This window comes from Agelaius tricolor, unplaced genomic scaffold (genome assembly GCF_023055355.1).
Source record: "Agelaius tricolor isolate 1412-34295 unplaced genomic scaffold, bAgeTri1.0.p SCAF_12, whole genome shotgun sequence".
NCBI lineage: Eukaryota > Metazoa > Chordata > Aves > Passeriformes > Icteridae > Agelaius > Agelaius tricolor.
Genome location: NW_027269272.1, coordinates 26,276,258 through 26,301,751, shown reverse-complemented (window position 1 = coordinate 26,301,751; position 25,494 = coordinate 26,276,258). Strand labels below are relative to the sequence as shown.

Genomic DNA, 25,494 nt, shown 5'->3' with positions numbered 1-25,494 from the left:
TCAAGTTTGTCTCCTGGTCTGCCCAGGAAGCAGCAAAGGGCCCTCATGTACACCTCCATCCTGTTCCCTGCATCAGGGGCAACGTTGTCTGTAGGAAATAACTGAAAAAAGTGCTTTACAGCAATTTAGATCTGTAATATTACACTTTTTTCCCCCCCATAAATTAATAAGAACAAGCATGAAAACCTTTAATAGATAAATCTTTCATTCTCTGCATAATACTGAATTTCTAATGATTTCAAAAGGAAGTTTAGGTGAGGAAGTGCTGAGAATTTCACTCTCTGAAAAAACTCTTGATTTCCTAGTAAATTATTTCAGTATTTTAAACACCATGAGGACATTAACATAAAACAAATATGTATCAAAATGTAAGCTAGTTAAATACATTCTGTTTGAAGGAAAATGCAACTTAGCCGATGTAAGAGACTTACAAGCAAGACTGATTTCCCAGAGTTAGAAAATGTATTAATTTGTACATGTAACACATAACAAGCTTTTTAGTCCCCCTACCATGGACAATAGTATGAAAACAGAAATTAAGGCTTGCATTTTCCAGGTTTTATTATTCTGTTTAATATCAGTCTGAGGTAAAAGAGCAGAATCTGGACCTAAGTTAAAGCTGAGAACTTTCTGGGCACTAAGCACCTTCTAGGCCTTTTCTCCCACAATGTCAGTCTGTTCTCTTGATTAGGAAAGCTGCAGATTATCATTCAGTTATGCAATTATAAAACATTACTAGCCATAATATAATGGATTATACTTTAAGCTAAATCTGAGTATTCTACCTGTATCCATCTCATCTACGTTGCTGAGGAAATCTTCAGGTGTTGTTGGTATACTGTAGCATCCTAATCCCAAGCCACTGTCTGTACTCTGTTCCCTGGAGTGGTATGGCCCACTACAAATTGAAACATGAAAAACACTCAGTAAAGATGCTCTGATAGACACAGTTCCTGAGCACAGTCTTAGAAGAGAACACAGAAATAGATACTGAGTCATTAAGCCTCATCCTGTAACTGTTGGCCACTGATCAGCCAACATAATATTTGCGTCACATCAGCCCAAACAACAAAGCAATTTAAGCAAGGTCACTCTTACATTTTGAAATACACACATGCATATATAACTCTCTAGCTGAAATCAGTTCTGACAGCCTAAAAAGTTGCATGTATTTACTTTTTTGTTACTTAGGTAACATACCTATTCTACCTAGTCTTCTACACACACTAACAATAGAATTAAAACCACCTGTTACAATTTATTGCTTCTTTTAAAGATTCCTTCTTGAAGCATAAACTGAAAGATTTCAGGCCAGCCACTCAGCCATCCCCTCTGTTTACAGTAAGTAAAAAAAGAAGATGATATAGGGACTATTTTAGAGAGACGCCTGTAACAGCCCAGAGAAGGCAACAGAAGCAATTGCCTAATGAAAAAGAATGAACTTGCCTGTTCAAAAAAGGATCTGATCCATTATTTGTGATAGGCCTCATGTCCTGTGTCATGGCAGGGGTGTTCACAGCTGTCTGAACTGGGACCATGTTTTCTGGGTCCACAGGAAGTTGTCTGCAAAGAGCAGCCTCCTGAAAAGACAAATAAATACCAGGGAAGGGTTATTCCAACAGCTCAGAAATATTGTAGTCTTGTAACAACATATAATGAACTCATAACATATACACTGAAGGAAAGTAATTCTGAGTGATGTTACTATGAGTATTTGTTTACTCTGATATGAAGAAAACCATGATGTAGACAGACCGTGTCTTTCATGCCCACCTGTGCTAGCTTAAAGCACCACAGAATCTAGATGTCAGTTCCACCATGTCTGGAAGCCAGGCCTGCAATTCAGCTACCACAAAGTACTTAATGTGTTACAAGAAAACCACTGGAACCAAGACTGTGATTCAATAATTTTAGAATTATTGAGAACACTCTATTATTTAGAACACTCTGCCTAATAATAAGCATTTGCTTAATGACCTGTCTCATGTCTACTATCTGCAGGGTGACAAACAAGCAATCAGAGCCAAAGGAAACTTATTTTGCAACTCTTCCTGAAAGATAAATTCTTCCAGCATTATCTCTGTGAAACACACATGACATCTAGTGGTACAGAGTTCTATACAGAGGTTGTCTGACCTCAACTGGATGTTCCAAATAAAAATCCTAAGACCTTAAAATAATAAAGCTATATCTATTCTTACCATAATTAACTCCACTTACTTTTTTTTAATGAAACAAGCAAAGTAAATATTTCGTTTAAATCCTAGTAGAAAACTTCTCTGACTCAATCATTGTCTCCCCAGCACACAAAGGATTAACAGGTCTTCAAGGCTAGAATATAATGTTTTACTATGTTTTCAATTATTTGTTTCATTGAGGAGGAATGGTCTGGTTTCTTTGTGAATAAAGTAGCACATATTGGTGCCCATAAAAGCAATATTTCCTTTATAACAAAATTATCAATATATTCATTGATAAATTACAATTTACTTTAGATGGTGTCAGTACTTAGCAAGTGTTAAAAACAAACATTCTTAAGATTCTTAATAGCTTATGTATGCTAGGTTTTTGATTAAATTTGTCAAGTGACAATTTTAATGGTGACATTTCTACTTAGAATTTAATCAGCTGGAGTCTGTGAAAATGTACAAACCTCTTAGAAGAGGAAGGTGTTTTCTTAGCTGTCTACAGGCAGATATTTTCAGTACTTTTTAAAAAATATAAGAATGACATCTACAGCCACACGAGATTTAGACAGGCCATCCAAAGCAAAACATCTCTAAGCTGAAAAGCCTGCAGCACCATAAAGAAAAACTCCCACTATCAGTTACATAATCTAACTTCCTGTCTCTTCTTTGTTGCAAAAAACACCATATTTATTATAGAGTTACTTGATTCACTCTCCCTTGGGGAATGGCTCACCTCCCATGTCTTTATTTCAACATATTGCCTGTTGCTTGTAATATTAACTCCATGCGTACTTTTAAAATGTGGAAGAACAGACTCTTGCACACTGGAATCAGATTTGGCTGGGGAAGCAGACAGAGTACTGGCTCTACCATACATGACACATGTTCTTCTCCTGTAGGTCATTTGTTCAGAAGTCACAATGCAATTTTATAACTACTACAGATGTCAGATTCCTTTGCTCCTTTGACATTATTACAGCAATGGTAATAGAGAAATGGATTGACTACACAATACCCAAAACTTTATGATACCCTACTATGTCCTATTCTCTATTCTAAGCATGACTACAAGGTTTTTAAGAAGAATTTTTGTAAATCTCCTACCCTAGGATGAAAGTCTGGCAAAAAATGGCAGAGATGTCTCGCACCCTATGAGCAGCAATATCAGTCTCAGCCACACCAGTGAGCTCCCAGTCTTTTGAGTGTAGGAGCGTGCCTCCACTTTGGCCAGCAGAGACCACCTCTGGCATTCAGCTAAGAAAGGACCAAGTGCCTTTAGTGATCTGCTTGGCACTATGACGCACATAAACCCAAAGAAGACTTTCAAAATAAGTAACAAAATAAAATAAACTAAAAAACCCCACAGTATTCTGATATCAAAAAGTCATGTCAAAAACTTCACAAGTGGTTATCTTCAAAACCCTTTTACAGCTTCACAGCATTATAGTGAGTTGAATGATTCACTGCCTCAGAACACAGTTCTGATGTAAACCCTTTTTTATCTGTATGCCTGACAAGCACAGAAATTTCTTGTCAAATTTCCTGGAACTCTTCTCGGCAGAACTGACCTGAGTTCCACCCTTAGTTGCCAAACTCTCATTTCCAGCTGGGGGAGATGAGTGAGAGCATTTTTACAGTGTGTTTACATTGCTGGTAGATGCAATTCCTCTTCTGCCAGTCCTCATACTTACGGTGGAAAGCAAGAGATGTAGAAATTGCCTGTGCCACCAGTAAATCACACCCTCGGCCAGTCTGTGCAGTGGGAGGAGCACAGCACAGGAGCACAGGGGCATTTTTCTCCTCAGGTTGTAGGAGGCCAGTAAAGGTCTATTCTGCGAGGACAAAACAGTGATAAATGTTCCTCTCCATGTTGCTCCACCGCTTCTTCAGCCTCTTCTAAGTCCCTGTAACCTTCTGGACAATTTCTGCAATAGGAGCCCTGGACCAGAAAGAAGCCTCTGAGAAGTGCTGCCTTTTTGGGACTATTTGTACCCTTCAAATGTATGCACAAATACAGTGCATAATGGCCCTGGTGCACACAAAGAAATGCTGGGGCACCTTCTCTGCAGGGCCTTTCAGAGATTTCTGACTGACATTACCTCTACCAACTTCCATTTCCAAGAAGCTCTTTAGTAGCAAGCAGATTCTCTCTTTTCCTTTGGAAAGCTGGCAAAACCAAATTAGTGTAAAAGAACATTAACTCCTTATAGAATGATAAAACTGAGTAAGGAAACCTTTAAGTAGATGCTATCATACTGGTTTTCTGAAATGCTGCCCTTCTGGCATGTACTCAATCTAGAGTTCTAGGGTTTTAGCAACTACATGAAGAGGAGGACAAAGAAGGAAAGAAATTCCCTAAGCCAAGAGCTTCCAGAGCTATGACCTCTTCCAGGCTGGGCATGCTGCTCCACCCCAGCAGCTGCTGCCAGGAATGGCTGTGGGGAGCCAGCAGCTGCTACTGGGCTGAAAGGTTTGTGACCCTCCAAAGAATCCTTTCCCTCTCGCTCAAATGCTCTGCACCTCTTCACAGCTGCTCGAAGCAGCACACACCCTTACTCAGCATTTCCCCCTTAGATAGGTTACACTAGAAAAGCAAAAACAGCAAGGGAGGGTCAGAACAGGAGTAACTGTACTTGGACACTGATGACCCAAGAGGATAATTGCACCCTCACTTGCCAGGATTCAGGATTCTGAGGTTACTGGAAGGAAGTTCACAACATTCTGTTAGGAAGAAGAGATTTTGGATCTTGCTTTCCTCTCTAAGAGTTACACGAGTTGTAAAACTTCAGTAATGCAAAGTGACGCTGTGCTGCCTCATGCAATGTGGAACTTCAAGAAAGGCTACAAGGGCAGGGTGGTACTGGGCTCAGTAAGTGGAAGTCTTGACTGAGTATGGCACAACTGCAGAGTGCTGTGAATGTGTTGGTTTCAAAGTCGCAAAGCAGCAAAACCATCCCTTGTGTTAATGGCACAACTGTTTTGAAGCCTAATTTGCTCGTCTTGAAAAAAGAATAGAGCCAAAGAGAGTAAAAATAACTAAACATGTTGTTAGCATGATGACAATCATGACTAAGCTCGTACCAAATACCCTCACTCTCTTCTCACATCCATCTCTGTTATGAGCTCTTCATGGGAAAGGAGAAGCCACACAAAAGACTTGAGACCACTGCCCATGTCAGAGACTGCCACCTTATCTTGTGAAAGTTGCTGTTTTTAAAGGTACTTAGAACTGGTAACTGCAGCATTTGCAAGGCCACAAAAAATGATGTGTTTCTTGATAAAGTGTACTTCTTTCATGCTGTTTCTGAGAGAAACAGATTATCTATTTTTTCCACTAAGGAATCTGATTATTATGCCATACAAACACAACACCACTAGTGGATTTGACTGTAACAGGTGAAACACAATTCTTAAAACTTTGTTTTCTTAAGGCAGTATAAAGGAAATTACATATCTATTTTGTACAGAATGAGTCATTATATAGAGCTGAAACTCAAGAAATAGAACAATAAGCAAAACATCCACAAATAACCAACTCTGAAAAGTCTTTAGATCAGAGGTGTTCATGTAAGATGTGAATGTGATTTTATTTTAACTAAAAGGCAAAGGGTGCAAATTAAGAGAGTACAGACTGGAGTCAAGAACAATTCCATATGTTCTTCCTTTATCTTCAGTGAAGTATGAACATGGTCTCCTATGCAAACCAAGTTAAACTGCACATGAATCAGCATTGCCCTAGTTGCTTACGGACAGACACAGAACAGAATTTGGCCCTTACATGACTATTAAGAAAGACGGCAGGTCAGTGACTTCTGACTGATGGCCATCCTGTGTTCTGTTCAGTGCTAGTTTTGAGAAAAAAAATGAAATTATCTGTTTATATTAGCTTTTTTGTTACCCTTCTGTAAAACCATAGTTAGTCTTGACATAAAGTAACAGAGCTACTAAGTGTACTTGTTAAAAATGATGCATTGAACTAAAAGCTCTTGAGCAAAGTAAGAGTATCTTTGGCGTTACCTGTCGCAGTAACTCCTCCTGGCGCATCCGAATCCGCTCCCTCTCCATCTGGATTCTCTGGAGCCTCAGTTTCTGCTGCTGCTGCTGCTGCGTGGCCAGCGCGCCGGGCAGGGTGAGCAGGGCTGGGGGGCGGCTCGGGGGCGGCAGGGCGGCTCCGGGGGGCAGCTGCGGCGGAGCGCTCAGCACTGCGAACGACAAGAGCCCGTGGCACCGGCTGCAAGCGCTCACCGGAACAGAGGGCCAGGACACATGCTGCTCTCTCACAGGAATGCATTGCTAGAATTGCTGCACTTCAAATGAGTGAGAGAACGACTCCATCTGGCAAGATCCACACTAGCAATTGCTTAATAAGTGATTTTATATGTTCTGAGTGTATCAAACAGGAATACTTACAATATAATAATATTTATCCTGGTATGTTCAAATATTTACCTAATGAACTAGTAAATAACATTTTTTTAAATTGAAAATTCCTAAAAATGTGCGCCTATAATAGGCAGTAAGCTAGTAAAAATATTTCAACTTAACATTTTCTTTATTGACAGATTTAAATCAATTATTACTGGAAGTAATTTCCAATTAACAACTGAAACCTTTTCTGCTAGAATATGACCCATCAGTCCCCCACCTTTGGTAGGATATTCTAAAGGTTGACAGGGGAAGAACATCATAGATGGCAGGGTTAGAAACAGGACCTTTAGTAAGCAAACCTGAGTTATACCCAGGTAAACCCCTTCACTTGCTGACAGAAGGCTGTTGCTGAACAAGTTAATACTGCTTAGATTGTTAATATTTCTTAAATCAGCATCATCTTTTCTGATCAAATTCAGAAACTATAAATCAGAGCAGAATTCTCTGTGAGATGGACATCTTCATTCATAGAAGTGCTATGAAAGAAACTAAGTCTGTGTAGCTCTCTGTGTGTCACTCTGGAGCCAACATGTCACAAAGCTAAGAGAATGCCCTGTCACCTCAGACAGCAGGTATCCCTCCTAGCTTAGCAAGACAAATTTCTTCCTGTTTGTGGTGCTAAGAATAGCACCATAATCCAGGATTGAAATCCTCCAGACAAGCCAGGAGTGAAACACAGTGAATTTTCAACATTTTAACTCTATGGTTTGCTCAGGACCCAGGTTAGATTTATTACTGATGCAGATCAGGCCTAGCTGCATGGACCGGGTGAGAATTAGTCCTGGGCTATCTCCAGGACCAGTCTGGATCTAAGGGCAGCTTTACTACCTGTAGGTGGTGCAAAGCCCACACTAATAAATCCTTCTGGACCTTGTGGAAAGCACGCAGGCAGATCCAAACCATCTTTGCAACTTGCTTACAGAAGCAGGTGTTCTGGAGAGCACTGCACACTCCAGTGTGTCATCCCACGGGAGGCTGAGATTGGAGATTAGGACAAATTTCTTGCCAAATGGTTTGTCCAGTTCTAGCACAGGCTGATCAGGACAGTGATCCATCCCTTGAGGAATTTAAAAGCTGTGTGGTTGCAGCACTTGAGGACTTGGGTCAGTGGTGGCCTTGGTAGTGCTGGGTTAATGGTCAGACTCAATTATCTCTGAGGGCTTTTCCAACCCAAATGATTCATTGATTCCAATTCTATCAGATCTGGGCTAGATCTTAATGCAATTTCATATGCAAGACCATAGGTAATGTCAGGTAGATTTTGTCTTGCAACCCTACTTACCTGGGCAAGCCCCAGTACCCAGGCAGAACACCAGCCTCTTCAAAAGAACTGTGGCAAAGTGTGATGATACAGTTATTACAGGACTAAGACTTCTTACTGCTTTACCAATTTTCACGGTGTCAGTTTTTCAAACAACAAGAAAAAAAATTGAATAAACGAAGTTGCTTTTCTTAATGGTAGAGTTACAATGATATGCATATGGAAAATGGAAAAATATTTTATCTGGAACGCTTTTAAGCATGCTTGATAGGTCTGATACTGTCTAGACTTCAAACTAATAGTGCATCTTTAAATACACTGGTAGAATAAAAAGAATCCCAACAATAGACAAATTACCCTTGTGGTACATACTTGAGCTTAGTTTGTGAAAAATATTTTACCTAAGTGCTTTTCCTAGGACTGCTCAACTGAACCAGAACTGAACCCAGACAGCAAAAGTGGGTTGGTATACAGCTGGTAACTTCTTGTCACTAATGGTCTGAACAAGCCCAGTGAAAGGAAAGTCTTGTGTCAGCCCTAGTGAGCAACTTAACAAACAAAGACATTCTACAAATCTCTGTTCCTTGTGATATAATCATATGGCACATCTGTTGTGCTATTTATGAGGTTTTAGTAATTCCTGCTTTAATTTATATTTCAGCTCTGAATTTGTATTTGAATGGTATGAGGATCATAACAAAGTTTGGATTAAAAAAGAAAAACCTGCAGTTCACATTCCAGCTAGACTGCCCAACACAGACCCCACTCTGACACCATCAGACACACCAGGGACCCCTGACAGCTCCTCTCAGCCAGAGCTCTGCGGAGCCTTTGGACCATCGGGCTGCTTTTGAGAGGTTAAAAAGTTACTAAAGGAAAAAACAACTGGTCTTCAGTAAGCTTCAATTCACTAGGCAGGGTCTGGGACTCCAATGTAACATTTCTAAAGTTCTGCAAAGAAAAAATATTCAAAAGCTCAAATTTACCACTCTGTGGTAAAGGCGAATGGGTCCAAAATGAGAGGAGAAAAGTATCATCATTACAGCAGACAGACTCAGGGTGGTCTTAAATTCAGTTCTCTTGGGGAAAACCTAATTATTTTGCAAAATGAAGTAAGTCTTTCAATAAACAGCCATTATGCAATTATCCAGCCCCAATGAAAGCAAGTAAAAACATGGAGCTAAGTTCCAAACCTGAACTATGCAACCACAGTTCCATTGCAGTTCATGAAATTGCAATTATTTTGTTTACATCAAGTTAGACCTATGTGGTTTTCTTTTTCCAGCTAGAAGAAAAATAAAATAATTATTTTATTGCTTTTGTTTGCCTTTAAATTAATAGTGATATCCTAGTGAATTAGGTTTTCTGACATTGTAGGAGACCTTTCTGTGGATGACCTTACTGGATATATACTAGGCAAGGATTATTTTGTGGGCAAGAGACATGCAAGTTGCAGAAGCCAAAACATGCAAGTGTTAATCATTTTTGACATATGCATTGAACTGATTGCACCTACTTTTATGATTAAAGTGTCAGAAGTGTCTGGACATTTTTATTATTTAAGTGTCAGAAGAGCAACTGGGGGTCTTTCTGCTCTGTTTATAGGCAGCCCAGACACAAATTCAGATGAACTAGCCAAAGCCAGGTCTCATGCAACACAGTCTGATGAAAAACAAATGTCTACAAAGGTTAAAAAAAACCCCCAAAAACTGAAAAACCAGCCATACTACAGTTCTGACTTAGTCATGACACTGTAAAAAAAAAAAGACTGGGCTCCCCTCCTTTTCTCACTCCACTTCAGCCAACAAAGAACTGCTTGTTTCATTTATTTCCCAGAAAGAAGCATTAGCCTTCTAACAAGGTCAGCAAAAAATGCTGCTTTTCAGTTCTGGTGCATTTTGTTCCAAAAATCTGTAAAGTATTAAAGCAAAAAGTTGCACCATCCCAGTGCACAGAGACTCCTTTATTCAGACTTCTGAGCTGAAAATAGCTATATAGAAATTTCTCATCAGTTTCAACTGTTAAGGCCTGTGACATCCACATTTAACTAATCTTTCCCATCTTCAATGATTTAAGATTAAAAAAATCAATACAAACAGCCTGCAGGTGCAACATCAAAGCTATGATTTAGCAGGAAGTTATTTAAAAGATTGGAGATTTACTCTGCAAGCACTTTTAACAATAAATCAGTAACAAAAAGTGATGATGGGAGCTGCTTGAGTGGACAGACAGCTTTAATGCTAATGATTAATTACTGATGACTGTTAGATTTAAAATATTTAATAAATTATTTTTACTTTCATTTCGTGCAGTCTTCAGCTTTTACATTTCATTTCCTTTGAAACTATGGAAATGACCCTCCCCACTCTTGCACTAGTACATGTTTGGATTACTAACCTTGAGGGGAAATGCTTACACCAACAGGAACTTCTTTGTGTCAAAATTAAAAATTACTAGAATTTGAAAAAATGCCAACATCTCTCTTGAACACATCAACCTTTAGCATTTCATTTAGATTTACTAGATGGTCAGTTGCTGGTTTAAAGGTGTATGTCCTTTGATTTAATTTACTGGATACTTACGTTACTTCCTATTAGACTCTGGACCTATTAGCCACTGTCCTTAAACATAAATAAACTACTCCATTTGAGATCTGTCTGAGAAATCACTTGTTAGAGATTTTAATTGCAAACTACCAAAATCCCCTCATTCTTTTGAGAGCTGCATCACAAAACACTCATTCCCACAGATGAGTGTGCAAGTCCTCTATAATACTTTCAGGTCTCAGAAAGTAATCATCAGAAGCAGGTGCCAAGATTATTCACGCTGACCACAAATGAATTGTTTGCTTCTTTCAGGATATCCAGTAATTAAAAATGATCTGGAACAGGAAGCCTTTCCACCACGCAGGTGGTATGAGGGTATGGACTATAGAGAGGGAAAAACATATTCCTCTCAGTGTCACACATTTCTAGCCAAGGCAAACCAAGACTTGAAAAATCCTGGGCATTAGTGAACACTCTTCATGGACATTAGGGAACACTAAAATACATATAATTAGGTTTTGAACACTTTGGGAGTTTCTGTGTTCTTATCTCCAGAGACTTCTTTGACATAGTTACCAAAACTGCCTTTTATCATCCTTAAACAATAGTAGCTACACCTCTTTTATCATGGCAGGATATGGAAACTTTGGTTCATGTGTTTATTGTTCCTAGACAGGATTTTGGCATTGTTTTATTGATTGGATTTCCTGGCTGGTTAAAAAAATTGAAAGCAGAGGTAAAGTGCTATAAATCCCACTTGTCCAGACCCATTTGAAATATCATTACCAATACAGCTGAAAGCTAAACTTTTTAGATTCATGGGTGATTTTCTATTAAACAACAAGCATCAGAAGCTCTTCACAATAAAAAATTCTAATCTGTAATACCCAATGTCCTACATTTTAGAGAACCAGTGAATTAATAGTGAAAGCCATCCTGCTTGTATCACTTGGGTCACACCTGCTTGTGGGTCTTGACAGAGTACATTCTGAGGGTAAGGTTCTCTTCCTCAGAAAGGAAAACCAAAAATTAAATAGTTCTTCACCTGGAGTTTGATACAAGAAGTACACGTGGTTGAATTCTCAGGATCAATGCATACAGTGACCCTAAACAAATTAACATCAGGTTTTCCACTGTCTTCTGCCTGAATTGGTTGATTTATAAAATGAAGATAAATATTACCAGCTCTACCAGAGATGAGTCATGTTATTTTTCTTATAGTCGGTATTTACACATAATCTGATCAGGTGAAAGTGGAGACGTCAAGAACAAACTAAAGTACATGTGGCACCCTTCTCCCTCTGCCAGAAATTCTTCTCCATTCTTAGGTGGGTGGGTGTGGATGTGGGACATGTTCTGAAACTGCTCCACTCAGTGCTGATGATAGAATTTTCCTCATGGTGCCAGTCTCCTTCCTGAAGAACATGTGAGAACTGCAACAGGACCTTCTCCTCTGTCCCAAAGGATTTCTACACCTGCGTGCACAAAGTCCCAAGCTTCTGCTCTGGTCCCACCATTGACCCTGCTTTCAGCAGAGGCTGGGTTGGAGCCCTTGCAAGGCCCTTTCCCAGCTAAGCTATTCTGTGATGGACACAACCATAACTTGTGCAAGGCCTCAGCCGTGTGTGGAAACTCATCCAGGAAAGAAGTCCTTACCTCAGAACAGGCATCTCCGCCTTTGTGAGCTCACAACATTAATACTGATCTCCCAGCAACTGTCCCTCCATTCAGTACACCTGAATGAGTCCACTAATGAGGTTCTTATCAAACCTCCTTGAGGATGTGACTAGCAGACAGCTGATAAACCAGTGGCACAGAGATAAAGTAATACACTCTGCTCCAGATACAGAGTACAGGAACACAGAAAATCTCAGGAATTGTAACACTATGATTTTTTTCCCCCTGTAAATGTGCATATTAATGAATTCATTCTGGCAGAACCTAAGAGAATATATATTTATAAGTTACTATGTCAGTGTACAGAATTAAAAGTGATCCAGGTACATTTTCTGAAGGCAGCCTTATCTGGGCCAACAGATACTATATATCAATCATCATTGCAGAACAGCCTCAGTCAGCAGGGACCTTGAAAGACCACCTTGTACAAACTCACCTGGAAAACAATACATTGCAAGGGAGAAAACAGAGAGGGTAACAGAAGATGGCTCAGCTCTAAGCAGAAGATCCACATGAATACAGCTTGCTCCTGAGCTCCAGACCTTGTCACTCCCTCCCTGACAGCCAGGTCATAAGTAACTACAGCATTTAAAACCCTTTCTGCCCATCAATCCCATCTCTGTGCACAGTCTGATGAATCACACAAGTTCTCTTTTGTACCAGAAGGAGTAAAACCAGGCACACCTTTCTGTAACTGCTGCTGCAGGAGTGTCCACTGTGAGGAAAGGCGAAGGGGACAGCGGCGGCTGGGCAGTAGGGAGCATCAGGGACACCCCACCTGGCTGGGCTTTGGCAGCTTGAGTTAGACCAAACACCAATTTTAACCACGGTTAGATAAATTGAAATCCCCCTATCCACACCCAAACAAACTCAGAAGCCTTTCACAAAGTGGCAGTGCCCAAATCTCTCAAACCAGCAAACTCTGGGCACCGCTTAACACACATTTCTGTCACTCACACGGGACGTAGAATAACTGTGCCTTGCAGCCTGCAACTGCTATTTGCTCCAAGGCCCAAATCCCACATCCAGCTGTGCCACAGGGTAGGCAAGAAGTCTTCTGAGGTTTTTTGCAGATAGGATGTTCTTTTTGTATGAGCTTTTTAAGGAACTCACATATAAATTCAAGCTAACTCATGCCAAAAATGTAAATACTATTAGAGGGGTTCATTATTTTATGGAAAAATAAATTGCAAATTGTTAAATTTGGAAAATATTTAAATGAGGACCAGATTGTGTTTACCCACTGAATGAAGAGTACAATCACAAAAGAAATCTGTTTAAAACACTTTGAAGGGAGAAGGAAGGAAATAACAATGGTTTTGAGTGTTGCTTCATGTAGAATACAGAAAGACTACAAAACAAGTAGCATTTAATTTAAAAAATCTTGCAAAAGAAACTCCTGTAAGGACCTATTTTTTCCTCTAAATCTTGCTACATGTGGTCCAAAATCATCCTCCACCATCTTTTGACAGCAGGGAATGCCATGAAGGCAGAAGGGGTGTGCAGCTCAGACTGAGGCAGCAGTGACCCACGGCTTGGTGCACTGCAGCTGCTCTCGCCTTCCTCTCAGGCACAGGGCAGATCACTCTCCTTGTTCAGGGACCTCAGCCTGACAGCTAAAACAAAGATTTAGAGTAATCCCTCCTTCCACAAACGGCCCTTGATTCTACTGCATTAATTGATTGGCAAGAGATAGGTAATACCTGATCAATCAGCTGGAAAAGACTCTGTTTTAGAAGGGAAAGAAAATTAGGATCTCTGCAGAATCAGCATCATGGTAAATGAAGTTTCTGAAGATGCAAGAAATACACTTTTTCTGCTTGTCTTTAGTCTGACACTGATCACTTGCCCTTTGTTTACAACAACAAAACATACACTGAAAACATTCCTATTAATGCTGTGCTTTCCTTACATCTACAAATATACATATACAAATCACCTTAGAACAACAACAATGGTAAAATGAACAAGCCTAAATATATGCTAACCTGCAAGATCATGTTTTCAATCTATGTGACAAATATTCCTTTTCATTCCTGAAATGTCACTGAATTTAGTCATGGTGTTTAAATGAGCACAGAAACCTGCCTAGCATACATTATTTTCCTGTAAATTCAACAAGATGCATCAAAGGAAAAAACACCCAATGCCTTTGTTCTATAACATTTAAAAGGCAGTGCTTTAAATGTTAGTGTGAAAACTAACGCTAATGAAGTGTTCACTTGCAGCTCATAAACAGGCAACATAAAACCATAGTAAGATAAAAGCTAGAAAAATACAGCAGATTTTTTGTGGTATGACTACTAATTTCAACCAACTTTCACTATATGCTTTTGTATGCCCCCAACACAGGCATACTATGATTTGGTATCACTTAGTCCCACTCTGTGCTTTGATAAAATGTTTGTAAGTGCCTTTGTACAATTCCCAGCAAATATTGCTGAAAGAAGTTTATAAACCAAAGCAACAAGCTGTACAAAACAAAACATATTTTCCTCCTCTTCATAAGAAGTACAAGGAAAACACATGTGTTAGCAATTGGAAGTGCAGACCAGTGTGCAGACCTGAAATACTTAAATCTTTTTCTTTTAAGTGGCACATCTTCAAAAGAAAAACTTCTTTTAGTTCCTACAGGGAAAAAAAAACCAAAAAAAAACCAAACAAACAAACAAAAAAAAGCTAAGGCAAAAGACAGAGGCACAGACTTCATTTGCTGCAAGGTCACAAAATTAGGGCCAGAAGAGTGTGCCCCCCTCATATGTGTGAGCTGGGGGCAGGATCCCTCCTGGCTGAGGGGAGCAGAGCGTGGGGCTGAGCAGCTGCACTGCTGCCAGCACGGGGCAGCACAAAGGCCCTGCCTTTTGGCCACGGCAGTTTAGAAACAGAGGCATTCTGCCTCAGCACTGGCAACGAGAGTCATGTCGATTTTAAACTGCCATGTGAATGTTCAGGGGCTGCCGTGTTCTCTGCAGATTACTGCAATCTTTCTGTGTAATTCTTCTGTGTGTATTTACATGCATATACACATGTTGATTCTCGATTAAATCTTGCAAGATATATTTTTCAATAAAATAGTGTCACATTTAGTGCCTTTGAAAATCATCAAAATGAGAAAAAGCTCATCAAAACATATTGATGGAATGTTTTCTGGATTAAATAAATATGGATACTGAGCAGATTTTTGCATACTACTTCTAGTGGGAAATTCAATCATACATCTGAACCACTATGCCAAGAACTGCATATAAGCCTACACAAAAAATAGAACCTCATATTTTACATATATATATATGTATATATGAAGGGTACTGAATGAAATACAGACTGTATTTAATGGGACAGATTTTGAAGTCTGTGGAAATACCCTTATTGGGCATATGAAATACCTTCAGGAACAGACTTTTCATTAGGTATAGACTTTTATTTCTAATCCTTTGAATCTCAAGAAAGACCCTCGTCTAAAATTCAGTATACATGTGTTTGGCTTCCACTAATAAACTTCCACTAATTCACTTCCACTAATAAACTGAGGGGAAAAATGTTCTGTACAGTGTCCTGATTTATGGTACTGTTTTTTAACTAGGGACAATGCAACAGATGTTAACATAAGTGGAGGAGTTGGTATGAACAAAAACCCTGCTGTCCTATTCTTACCTTACAGCCATTCCAGCACTGCTATAAACAGACTGACCCACACGCAGCTGTGGTTTGAAGCCACAGCAGAGCAATTGTGTTTCACCATGTGCTACGACACTCTGCAGATATCCTAACCTTTCAGATTTTTTTCCGATTTCTTCTGCAGATATCCACTCTCACATTATGGTTTGCTACTGCCCACTAAATCTTGTAATGCAACCAACACTCTTACTGCATATATGCAAGCAAAGCAGTTGATGAGACAAAGGTAGAAAAAAGAACTGAAGCTAATTACCTCAGAGGTCCTAGGTGTTTCTTATAAATTTAAGACCAAAGTAAATATTGCACTACTTCTATTGGTGATCATTAGCAGACAAATGTTCAGCGTTTTCTTGTCATGTGAAGAGACAGCACTCATGAACCACACTGCAAGTGGACAATCAAGAAATTATGAGATCAACTTACCAAAAATTAACCAGAACAAGAAACTGCTATGTGTTTTAAAGTCTCCCTTTTTGACGTCTTGAGCCTGTAAGCTCATCTTCTTGAGTAGTAGAAAAGTTAAAGCTCCAGAAGTGAAATATTAGGGATTATTTGTAATTCTCAATTATACGTGAAAATGTTCTCTTCCATTTACAAATTTTCTTTAAAATTTTTGAGTTTTAATGGCTTTATTTTCACTAAGGCTTAAATCTGGCAATATCAGATTTATGTAAGTTGACGATTAAATTTACACTTGAAGTGCTAAACAGAAACAGCAAGGGAACCACGCAGTTATAAGAATTTTGTGGGTAATTCATACTACAAAGACTTTTTAGTAGATTGCAAGTTGCTTACAGTGCAGAACCCCACTATGCAAAAACCCCACCACCATAAACAAACTAACAAGCAAACCAGCTACACCTTCTGACCTGAAGAAACGTAGGACTAACTGTGCACAAGTTCTCCAACAGCCTGGACACGATATGGAGGGCTTATGGGGGTTTTATACCACCTCAGAACAGAAAAGCACAGACAGAATTTATTTCTCTATGTCTAACACTATGCCAAAAAGCCATGGAGGCTCTAAAATAGATCACAAGATGTTAGAACTTCACCTCAAACAGTACAAATTCACTTGCTGCCAAGTCTACAGAGGGGAAAATTAATTAAATGAAGGGGAGAACATATTGTTAGGTCTGACAGCAGAATCAGAGCTACCTTCTTGAACCAAAAATTACTTTGACAAACAAATCAGAAGGTGTCTCTCCTATCTCTTTTTTGTTTTCACCAGAGAGATGCCATCCAGTACTCACTGAGATTTGGCTGAGACATTGCCATGGTCCTCTGTGGTGCCGGTGTGGACGTGGCTGCAGGATGGTGGCTAATGTGATTCAGTGGCTGGTTCATAGGTTTTCGAGGATCTTGCCATGTTGTAATTTTTTCTATATGACTGAGAAAGAAAAGATACAAGCTTAACATAAAATACCTGGTATATTATTTAGACAGTTAAGCATAATGTCATGAAAATCCTGTTTGGTTTTCTTATTCCACATCTGCCCTTGTCATCTCACTCTCACCCACTTGAAATTATCTATCATCTGGTTGCTCACTTTTTCTTCTGATCTTCTGCCCCTGCTGTTCTAATTTCTTTTTGCTCTATTGCTGAATAATTACTTTTACTTGAACAATTGAAAAATTCTATTGTCATACTGAAAATCTGTAATACACACTCATCTTCAGATTATTTAATTGTCTGAAAGTTGTTTACTCTTGTCCTACCAGTCTTTTTCTAAATACACAATGTATGGCCATTCTTCACTCAGCAATGGTCATTTTCCTGAGTATTGAAGAGACAAGTATTTGTCTTGCCAAATCCAACTGCTTTCTTGCTTTCCACATTATGAAAACTATGTCTCCAAGAATACCAGCAAATATTCCCACTACCAAACCAGGCAGATTACAGCTTTATGACTCATGTGTAATCACCAATTTCTCTGTAAAGACACTGAGAGTTTTTATTGCAATGTAGTTAACAACATACCTACCATTTCAGTATGCAAACTCTCATATACATGCATTCTCCCAAAAACAGTGGAGTCATGCACAAATCCACATAAATTTTACAGTGAAGTAACAATAACAATGATCCCTGTAAAATATTTTTGGCCACAGAATTCAGCGGTAAAAGAACTATGGTTTTGTTGCAACTGAAAGTTTACACTGAAATGCATCTGTTTTGTAAGAAATTTAACAGGAGAAGCATTTTAAGGATTAGCATGTAATTCTATTTGAAACAAGAAAAGAAAAAGGACGTACGTTGAAGCAATCAATAGTCTACTATCTATCAAGGGATTGCCTGGCTTCAAGCCCAACCAGCTAACCAGGTAACTGTCTGTACTGGAGTGGGCTCTCCTCTATTAGCTTTTTAGTCACAAAGAGGTAAGTCTTTAAGAAGAACATGTCAAGAGGCATAAAAATTTAAACATTCTGTGTTTGGAAAACCATTTTGATTCAACTTTCATAAAAGAACAGCCTAAAATTTTTACTGAGCTCCATCTTAAAGTTATCATTGCTTTTGCAGACCCCAGTGGCACGAACACCACTGCTGTCACCACTCCACACCCAGCTCATCACCAGACCAATTTCACAACCAAGTTTCAGTCTATATTGTGATGCACATCTTGGGTATTACCAAAATAGTGTGAATTACAGGAAGTTAAAAAAGAAAAGAACCTAGACCATTTTTTAAAGAACAGAAAAACGTGACATCTTTATGCGGTCTGTAGCCATTTTCTTCCCCTAATATTTTGCATTTAATGTACAATTCTCAAACGGAAGATCACACTTTTACATGATTGTTACTCAGCTTCAAACTGCTGAGTCACTTCCTTTCTTCACAGCCTCTAGAGTATTTGTTAATATTCACAATGAAACCACTCACCATTGCTTCTCTCTAGGATTAAATTTTAATAAATTAAAATTTATTCTCCCGTCACTGTAAATTTTTATTACATTTTAGCTTTTATTCTCTTTACTCTTATATTTCAAGTGTAAGAATTCTTGCATACAGTGCATGAAGTCACAGAGCCTCAAACTTCAGCAATATCTTGCCTCATCTATAATATTGAAATAGAACTATGTAGATAATTAAAGAACATCTACGACTTACTTCTATAAGATTCTTATTTGAGGAATATTCAAACACATGACAAGGCAGCCCCAAAATGCATACTAAAGTTCTCACTTTCAAGTTTTTCATAAGCAATTTTTGCATCTCTTATTATTATAAATCCTAATATCAGAGCTGGCCATTTTTCAACAAGGTCTTCATTCATAAACAAGCAGAACAGAAAAGCAGAGATGTCCATTTTACTTTCTGTTTCTGCATCATGAGTGAGACTGATGGGGGTCTCCATATGCAAACCAGAATTTTACATGTTCCAATAAAATCAGGGAAAGTTAAATATTTACAAACTCAATGATAAAAAAACTCAAATGAGACACACAAGAATCTGACAAATAGGACAGAGAACACGCTACCATAGCTGCTTCTCCAGCCTGCTCAGATCATGGCATTCCCACCCATAAAGTCCTGCAGTGCACCAATACAGCAAGTAGCAAATTGTATCCCAACAGTAGACCCTCATTAAAGAAAAATTAAACCAAAGCTCAGATATAAACAGCTGAGTATTTTACTCGGACTTCAGGATTCTGTTCCACCTGTTGCACCTTAGCCTTTTGTTAAATGCCTCCTGTTTGGGTATCAGTCTCCTGCTTTGAAATGTCAGAGTTCCCCTGAATTTGTGCTGCTGCTTTGTCCTGCATTTTGTAACTGCAAGGCTCTAATCCCCGACTTCCACTGCAGCCTTGCCAAGACATCTCAGTGAGTTTAAATCAGCAAGCAGCAGCATTAGGGACACCAATTCTCTTTCTGCTTGTATGCACTCCAACAACCAATGTATCTCAGTGGGCTCTATTTTCAAACTTTTTTTTCGTGTTTTGTTTTGTTTTGTTTTTTCTGGTATTAGGAAATTCAGAGCAACTTATCTAAAAAGGTTGTAGGGGAGGTGAGAAAGACAAACTGATTATTCTGTAAGTGCACTATCACCTGAAATAACACAAACATGGAGTTTGACCAGCAGCGTGGAGCTTTTTTGGGGTACTTTCTCAGGGCTTATACATAGGGACTGAGTGTGGGTTTTGCGAGTGAGCCACATCAAAGTGAAGCTGCTGCTGAGTGGGAAGCTGGTAACTCACCACCTGCACAGCCCTCAGCTCTGACTCAGAGCCCCTCCGAGGGAGCCACACTCACACTGCCTTGGAGCACCTCCAGCCATCCAAAGCCAAACATTGGGAAATCTGTTTACATCTCCTGGAGCAGAGCCAAGGCATTGCCCAACCTTCTCTTTGTTCCTCTGCTCCCTGTAAACAAAAACAGCACAGAAAGAAAGTGTATTGGAAGTCAGAGGCCATTCACACTGCTCTGACACTGTGTGATGTGGAAGATACGCCTTTATACAGATGGGAAGTTTTTTAAATTTAAGAAAATTACCTCAGGGACACAACATTTGAGTCTATTGTCTGAGCTTGCTCAGGGTACTGCAGTGCAATTTCTGGTAAAACTACAACCAGGGCCAATCCCCACACTATTCCAGTAATCACCCCCATGCAGGATGCAGCAGCAAAAGGGGAACTGTGTACAAACTCACAGAATATTGGGCATCTGTAAAAGTCTAGTACCATCTACTTCTTAAAAAACTTACCTCTAGTATTCTTTTTTATGTGATCTTTTATTTCTTACAGTCACAGGTGAGGAAAATGCAAGATGTGAATGGGAATGATTTTTAGCTTTAGAAACAATTACCCTATGTGTACACGTCCAATTCTCCCAGAAACTAATGGAATTAGTGAGTATATGTGACACTGCACTATGAAACTAGCCTAAATGCTTACCAGTAGTAGTTACATTTATTGGGACATTTAGAGACCTCCAAACCCACCACTCGCCATGGAACCACCTCCTCCCTAAGGATGGCAGCAGCAGTGGTGCCACTGTCATACCTTCACGGGTGCCTTGCCTTTGGGTGGTGAGTTTGGCCAAGGGTAGGACCAGGAATCTCTGAAGGGGATCAAGAGGATCAAGAAAATGCTATAATTAGGTGGTACTTCACAGCAGCTTATGGCAGCTGTTGGAATGGTGGGAGGACTGGCTGGGGGTGCCACAACAACTGTTGCCAGAGCGAACACAGCCTGTCACCCTCAGCACTGCCCCTGCCTGTCCCACCAAGGTCACCTTGTGCCAGCACCTGCCAGCTCTGCAGACCTGGGGATGCACTTCTGTTACTGCCATCCTTCTAATCCAAAAGCAGGAGGAATTTACTGTTCACTAGAAATCAGTAGGTGAGAAACATTTTAAATTACCTCTTATAAAAACACCTGCGCATATGCTATATGTTTTCCTGGATATTGAAAGACAATATTTGAATGTTTCTTGCTGGGAAAGGCAGGACATGGTCCAACAACTGCATGAGAATACAGTGTTCTCTCCTTAGATGCCTTCCTTTGCCATGCTGCTTTTCCCCTTCTCTCACCACAGACTGGAAAATTTCAAGAGCGAAGCTCTGCTCTCATTACAACATGAAAAGACTCCATGGAAAGTACAGCACCATGACCTAATGTTACACATGCACCTGTACATTTGATTACTTTAACTCTTTAAGCAGACTGCAGCCGTCCCTGTGATGTAGCAGCTACCTTCAAACATGGAAGAGACAGTCACTTCTCCTACAAGTGCTTGAAAATCCTACAATTTCAGTAGGATTTCAGCCCAATTTTTATGGCTTGTAACTTGTTTACAGCTCTTTTAAATTCAAACTTTTAAGTGGAAATGGGACTGAGTTAAATTATGATCTGAATCACATCCTGCTAAAGACAATGAGCTTCATGCTGGCATGAACCCACACAGAAAACGTTTGGAGAAAATTCTTGGTTGGCATCAACAGTTTACATGCCAGACTGTGCCGACAATGCATCAATGTCATTAGGCTGGCACTTGTCTCAGACTTTTTTTCAGATTATATTCACATTACCGAAAAAAATGTAACGTGGAAAGTTTAACACAATGAACACAGCTAACTCAGTGCTGGCTTCTCTTCACTCCCTTGCAGTCATGCACTGTAATACCACAGTTAATTATCTAATCACATGCTTTTTCTGGAGAGTACCTGTCTTACTCACAAAGCGCATTTCACTATTCAAACTCTGCTCTATGAAGTATTTTCTTAAACCTACATGCAGCTTCATCCCATACCTACTGCAAAATTTTCAAACTCCGCTCTAGTGACAAGTGTAATAAATTATCTTTAAAAGATAATGAGAAAATCATCACAGTGAAACTTCAGACATGTCCATTAGGTTTTGCAAGGCTATCCCCATTCTACAGATCAGGGGTACAAGATATGTAACAGTATTCAGCTCTTTCAGGGAGTACTTTGAAACACCTAGCCCCTGAATCTACAAAATATGCATTGCTTTTATGTTCAAAATCCTGCTGGTTGTTTCAGATACATCAACAGACTGATCTGCCTGAGCCTGCAGCCCCATGTGAAGAAAATGGAGAAAAATACTTGAAAAGAAGAGGACGGGGCCAGGCCACTGCTCTACAGCACCCTTTAGCCAGGACAGCATCAGCTGTGAAATGGCTGAGACAGTGTCAGCCAATGTCACAGTCAGTTCTGCTCTTGTGATTTTTGACAGAGAAGGAAAAAGTGGGAGAGATTAACAAAACTCTACAGCACTATTTTCATTTTACACCAAAATCAGACATCAAAAGTCACATGCTGTACTAAGATTTTAGTATGAAGAACTTCCCTCTGAAAAAGAAGAATTTTGCTTATTTTCAGGCACTTCCAAAGCACTTGCTGGCACTTCAGAGTAACCTGGTGCACCCAGTGTGTCCACAGCAAAGCACTCAAGATGCCCCCACAAACACTTCAAAACAACCAGTGGCTCAGCCCAAACATCTACCTCAGCAATTTAATTATATGCCAACATTACTCACTGTTAATAAGGAATGGACAATATTCTGCCTTATTCAAAGCCAAAATGTTAATAATATTTTGCAAAAATCACGTACCCAGTATATACATGTGAAACTAAAATAGCTATTAGGTGGAAGAGCTTAGAGATGCATGCTCCTGATTCCATTTCTGCTGTTCAGCAGTTGGAAAGAATGAGAATATATCATTCCTTACATCACTAAAAGCACACAAATATAAAATCCAGTATTTCTCAATCACTTTCCTTTAGAGTGTAGAAATTAATAACACAATAGTTCGGCCACTTGTTCCTGTGGGAGTTCAAGTGAGGCTCTGCAGTACTCCAGCTCCCAAGTTTGAGCTAACCAAATTCATGGCACTTGCTTTTTAGACACCAATAATGCTTCATGAAAATTACATTAAGCTTTAACAAGGAGCTACAATGTAATTATTAAACTGATTGAACCATGGACTTTGTTCTTCTGTTGCGTATTCATCCTCATCTCTGATCTTGAAGCTGGAACATTACATCTGTATTTGAATATTTATTACACTATGCTAAGTAACTCCTTCAGTGAAGAGAGTTGCTCTTTTCCTGAATTAGTTTCAGCATAATTTGCTGTGAAGAGAACTTCGAGAATGTCCTGCTAAGCTCCCCTGTAACTGACTGATTCCATTGTTGGTGTACATGGAGGCCTTAAAAAACATTAAACTAGTTATACAAATGGAAACAAAACACCCTTTGAGTTCTATTGACAACTTAACCTTTAGAATTTGGATGAAATCCCAATTCTTGAGAGAAAGAAAAAAAAGGTATTGAATGAAGCTATTATATAGAGCATTCTTAGGGTTTTTAAAGTATACAGTATATAATAGCATTAATGCATTTGTTTGCGTGATGAGTGCCTGTAGCACTCATATTTAAAGAGACATATAATGATTTTATTAAAACGATGTTTATTTTATTTAGGGGAATATGTAGCCATTTGAAGACAAAGCATCTTTTGTGAGCAATACATGACATTTTCAGAGGTGTGCAGTTTCTGAAATTGTTGAACAGGTTATAAAATGAAAGGTTCTATCTGTCCTCTCCTTGAGCTAGAGGGCTATCACCAGGTCATGCTGTGAATGTCTCATTTTACCAGTATAAAAGCCATGTCAAAAGGGACCATATTTAGGAACAATCAGGGTTTGCATACATAAAACATAAATTGATGCTGAATTGTAACAAGAATGGGAGAAGTGGCCCAACCTAATAAACAGTCTTTGACTACCAAGGTGGAATTTCTAGACAAGCTGTTATTACTTTAACATAGTCTGCATTCTAGTAGAAATGAATGCAAAAATAAGAACTCCCCCTTCAACTATGCAGTGCCCTTATAAGGACACATTGAAAATCTTCCCCAGGCAAGAAATGATGGTGGGATAGAAAAACAACCCAGAGCAAAACAGGACACAAAATACCTTTGAAGTTATAGAAAAAATAACTAACATTATATTCTACTGCACTGGCCAGAGGCAGAGAAATGCATGACTCCACGGAATTTAGTCTCAGAATTCTCCTCTGTAATCAAAATTTTTATTTCAGGTTTTGGTTTCTGAGTCTGTCAGAAAATGACTGTTAATGTTTCCAGGGCGTTGCGCACTTTGGCATGTGCATTAACATGCCCAACATTTTATTTTTTAGTGAATTTAATAAAAAAATTAAATTCACTAAAAAAAAAAAAAAAAATTAAAAGAGGTTTTTTTCTAGTACTGGTGCCTTTTTAATCAGAGAGTTTAGAGGGTTGAATTAATTGTCATAATACCAATAAGACTCTATTTTGCTATTTAACTAACATTTATTTGAAGAATTACTTGTCAAGAGCTTTAGATCATTGCAATATATTCAAGTGCATGTCTGTAAAAGGTTTTTGTTGCAGAAATAAAACTATTTTCTACTCTGTAAGTAGGCCCATCTGCAATCCTGCCTACCTTCTGATTTTGAAATCATACAGAGAACAGCATTTCTTCAAAAGAAAACAAAATACTGTTACCACAGTCTCTAGAGTTTCTTTCCACAAATGCACAGCAGTTGTTCTAACTTTTTCCTATGACAAGCTCCTGAACTGCTTGGTCAGGATTTCCAAACAATAACACAGATTGGTTTGAGGAGTACCTTTGCCAAACAGACAATCCTCCATCACTAGAAACTGAACACTGGCTCAAAATACACACATTTGTGCAAAGCAGTTCCTGGTACTGCAGCTCTCAGTCAGAGATCATTCTCACAACCTCAGCTTTCAAGTCAGTACATTTATTAAGCTCCAAAAAGGCCAAAATAACTTCTGTTCACTGAACAGAAGTTCAAAATAACTTCTGTTCACAGACAGCAATACTTATATTTTAATATGAATGCCAGTAGCTACAGCACAACAGACATGCAGAGCCAAACTAGATACTATTTTTTTTTTTTTTTTTACTTCCATGACCCAAATCCCTTGCTCTTCAGAGCAAGATTTATATCTTGTAAATAAGACCTTGGTCTGCCAAAGAGCAAATGCAAAACATAACCAACTAAACATAACCAACTAAAAATATTGATGAGGCAACAAATTTAATTCAATATATCACTGACATAACTATTTAGATGAATAAAATTATTTTGGGTCTATATTTATCTACCTCAATAGTGGTTATGAGGTAGATAGAATTATTTAAAATACCAAGCCGCTCAAATCTCTCAGCACTATAGAAAA

At 39.0% G+C, this 25,494-nt stretch overlaps 1 protein-coding gene across 2 annotated transcripts in view; it reads right to left on the bottom strand.

The window, feature by feature from the left end:
• WWTR1 (WW domain containing transcription regulator 1) overlaps positions 1-25,494 on the bottom strand; it is a 42,675-nt gene that overhangs the window by 2,551 nt on the left and 14,630 nt on the right. The window contains exons 2-6 of one of the 2 annotated variants that reach the window (XM_071438297.1): positions 17,033-17,169; positions 6,207-6,391; positions 3,881-4,021; positions 1,447-1,580; positions 786-898 (exon numbers count right to left, since the gene is read on the bottom strand). In XM_071438297.1, the coding sequence (XP_071294398.1) occupies positions 786-898; positions 1,447-1,580; positions 3,881-4,021; positions 6,207-6,391; positions 17,033-17,169 (710 nt within the window). The remainder of the gene's footprint in view (positions 1-785; positions 899-1,446; positions 1,581-3,880; positions 4,022-6,206; positions 6,392-17,032; positions 17,170-25,494) is intronic. The other variant, XM_071438296.1, reaches the window with a different exon arrangement.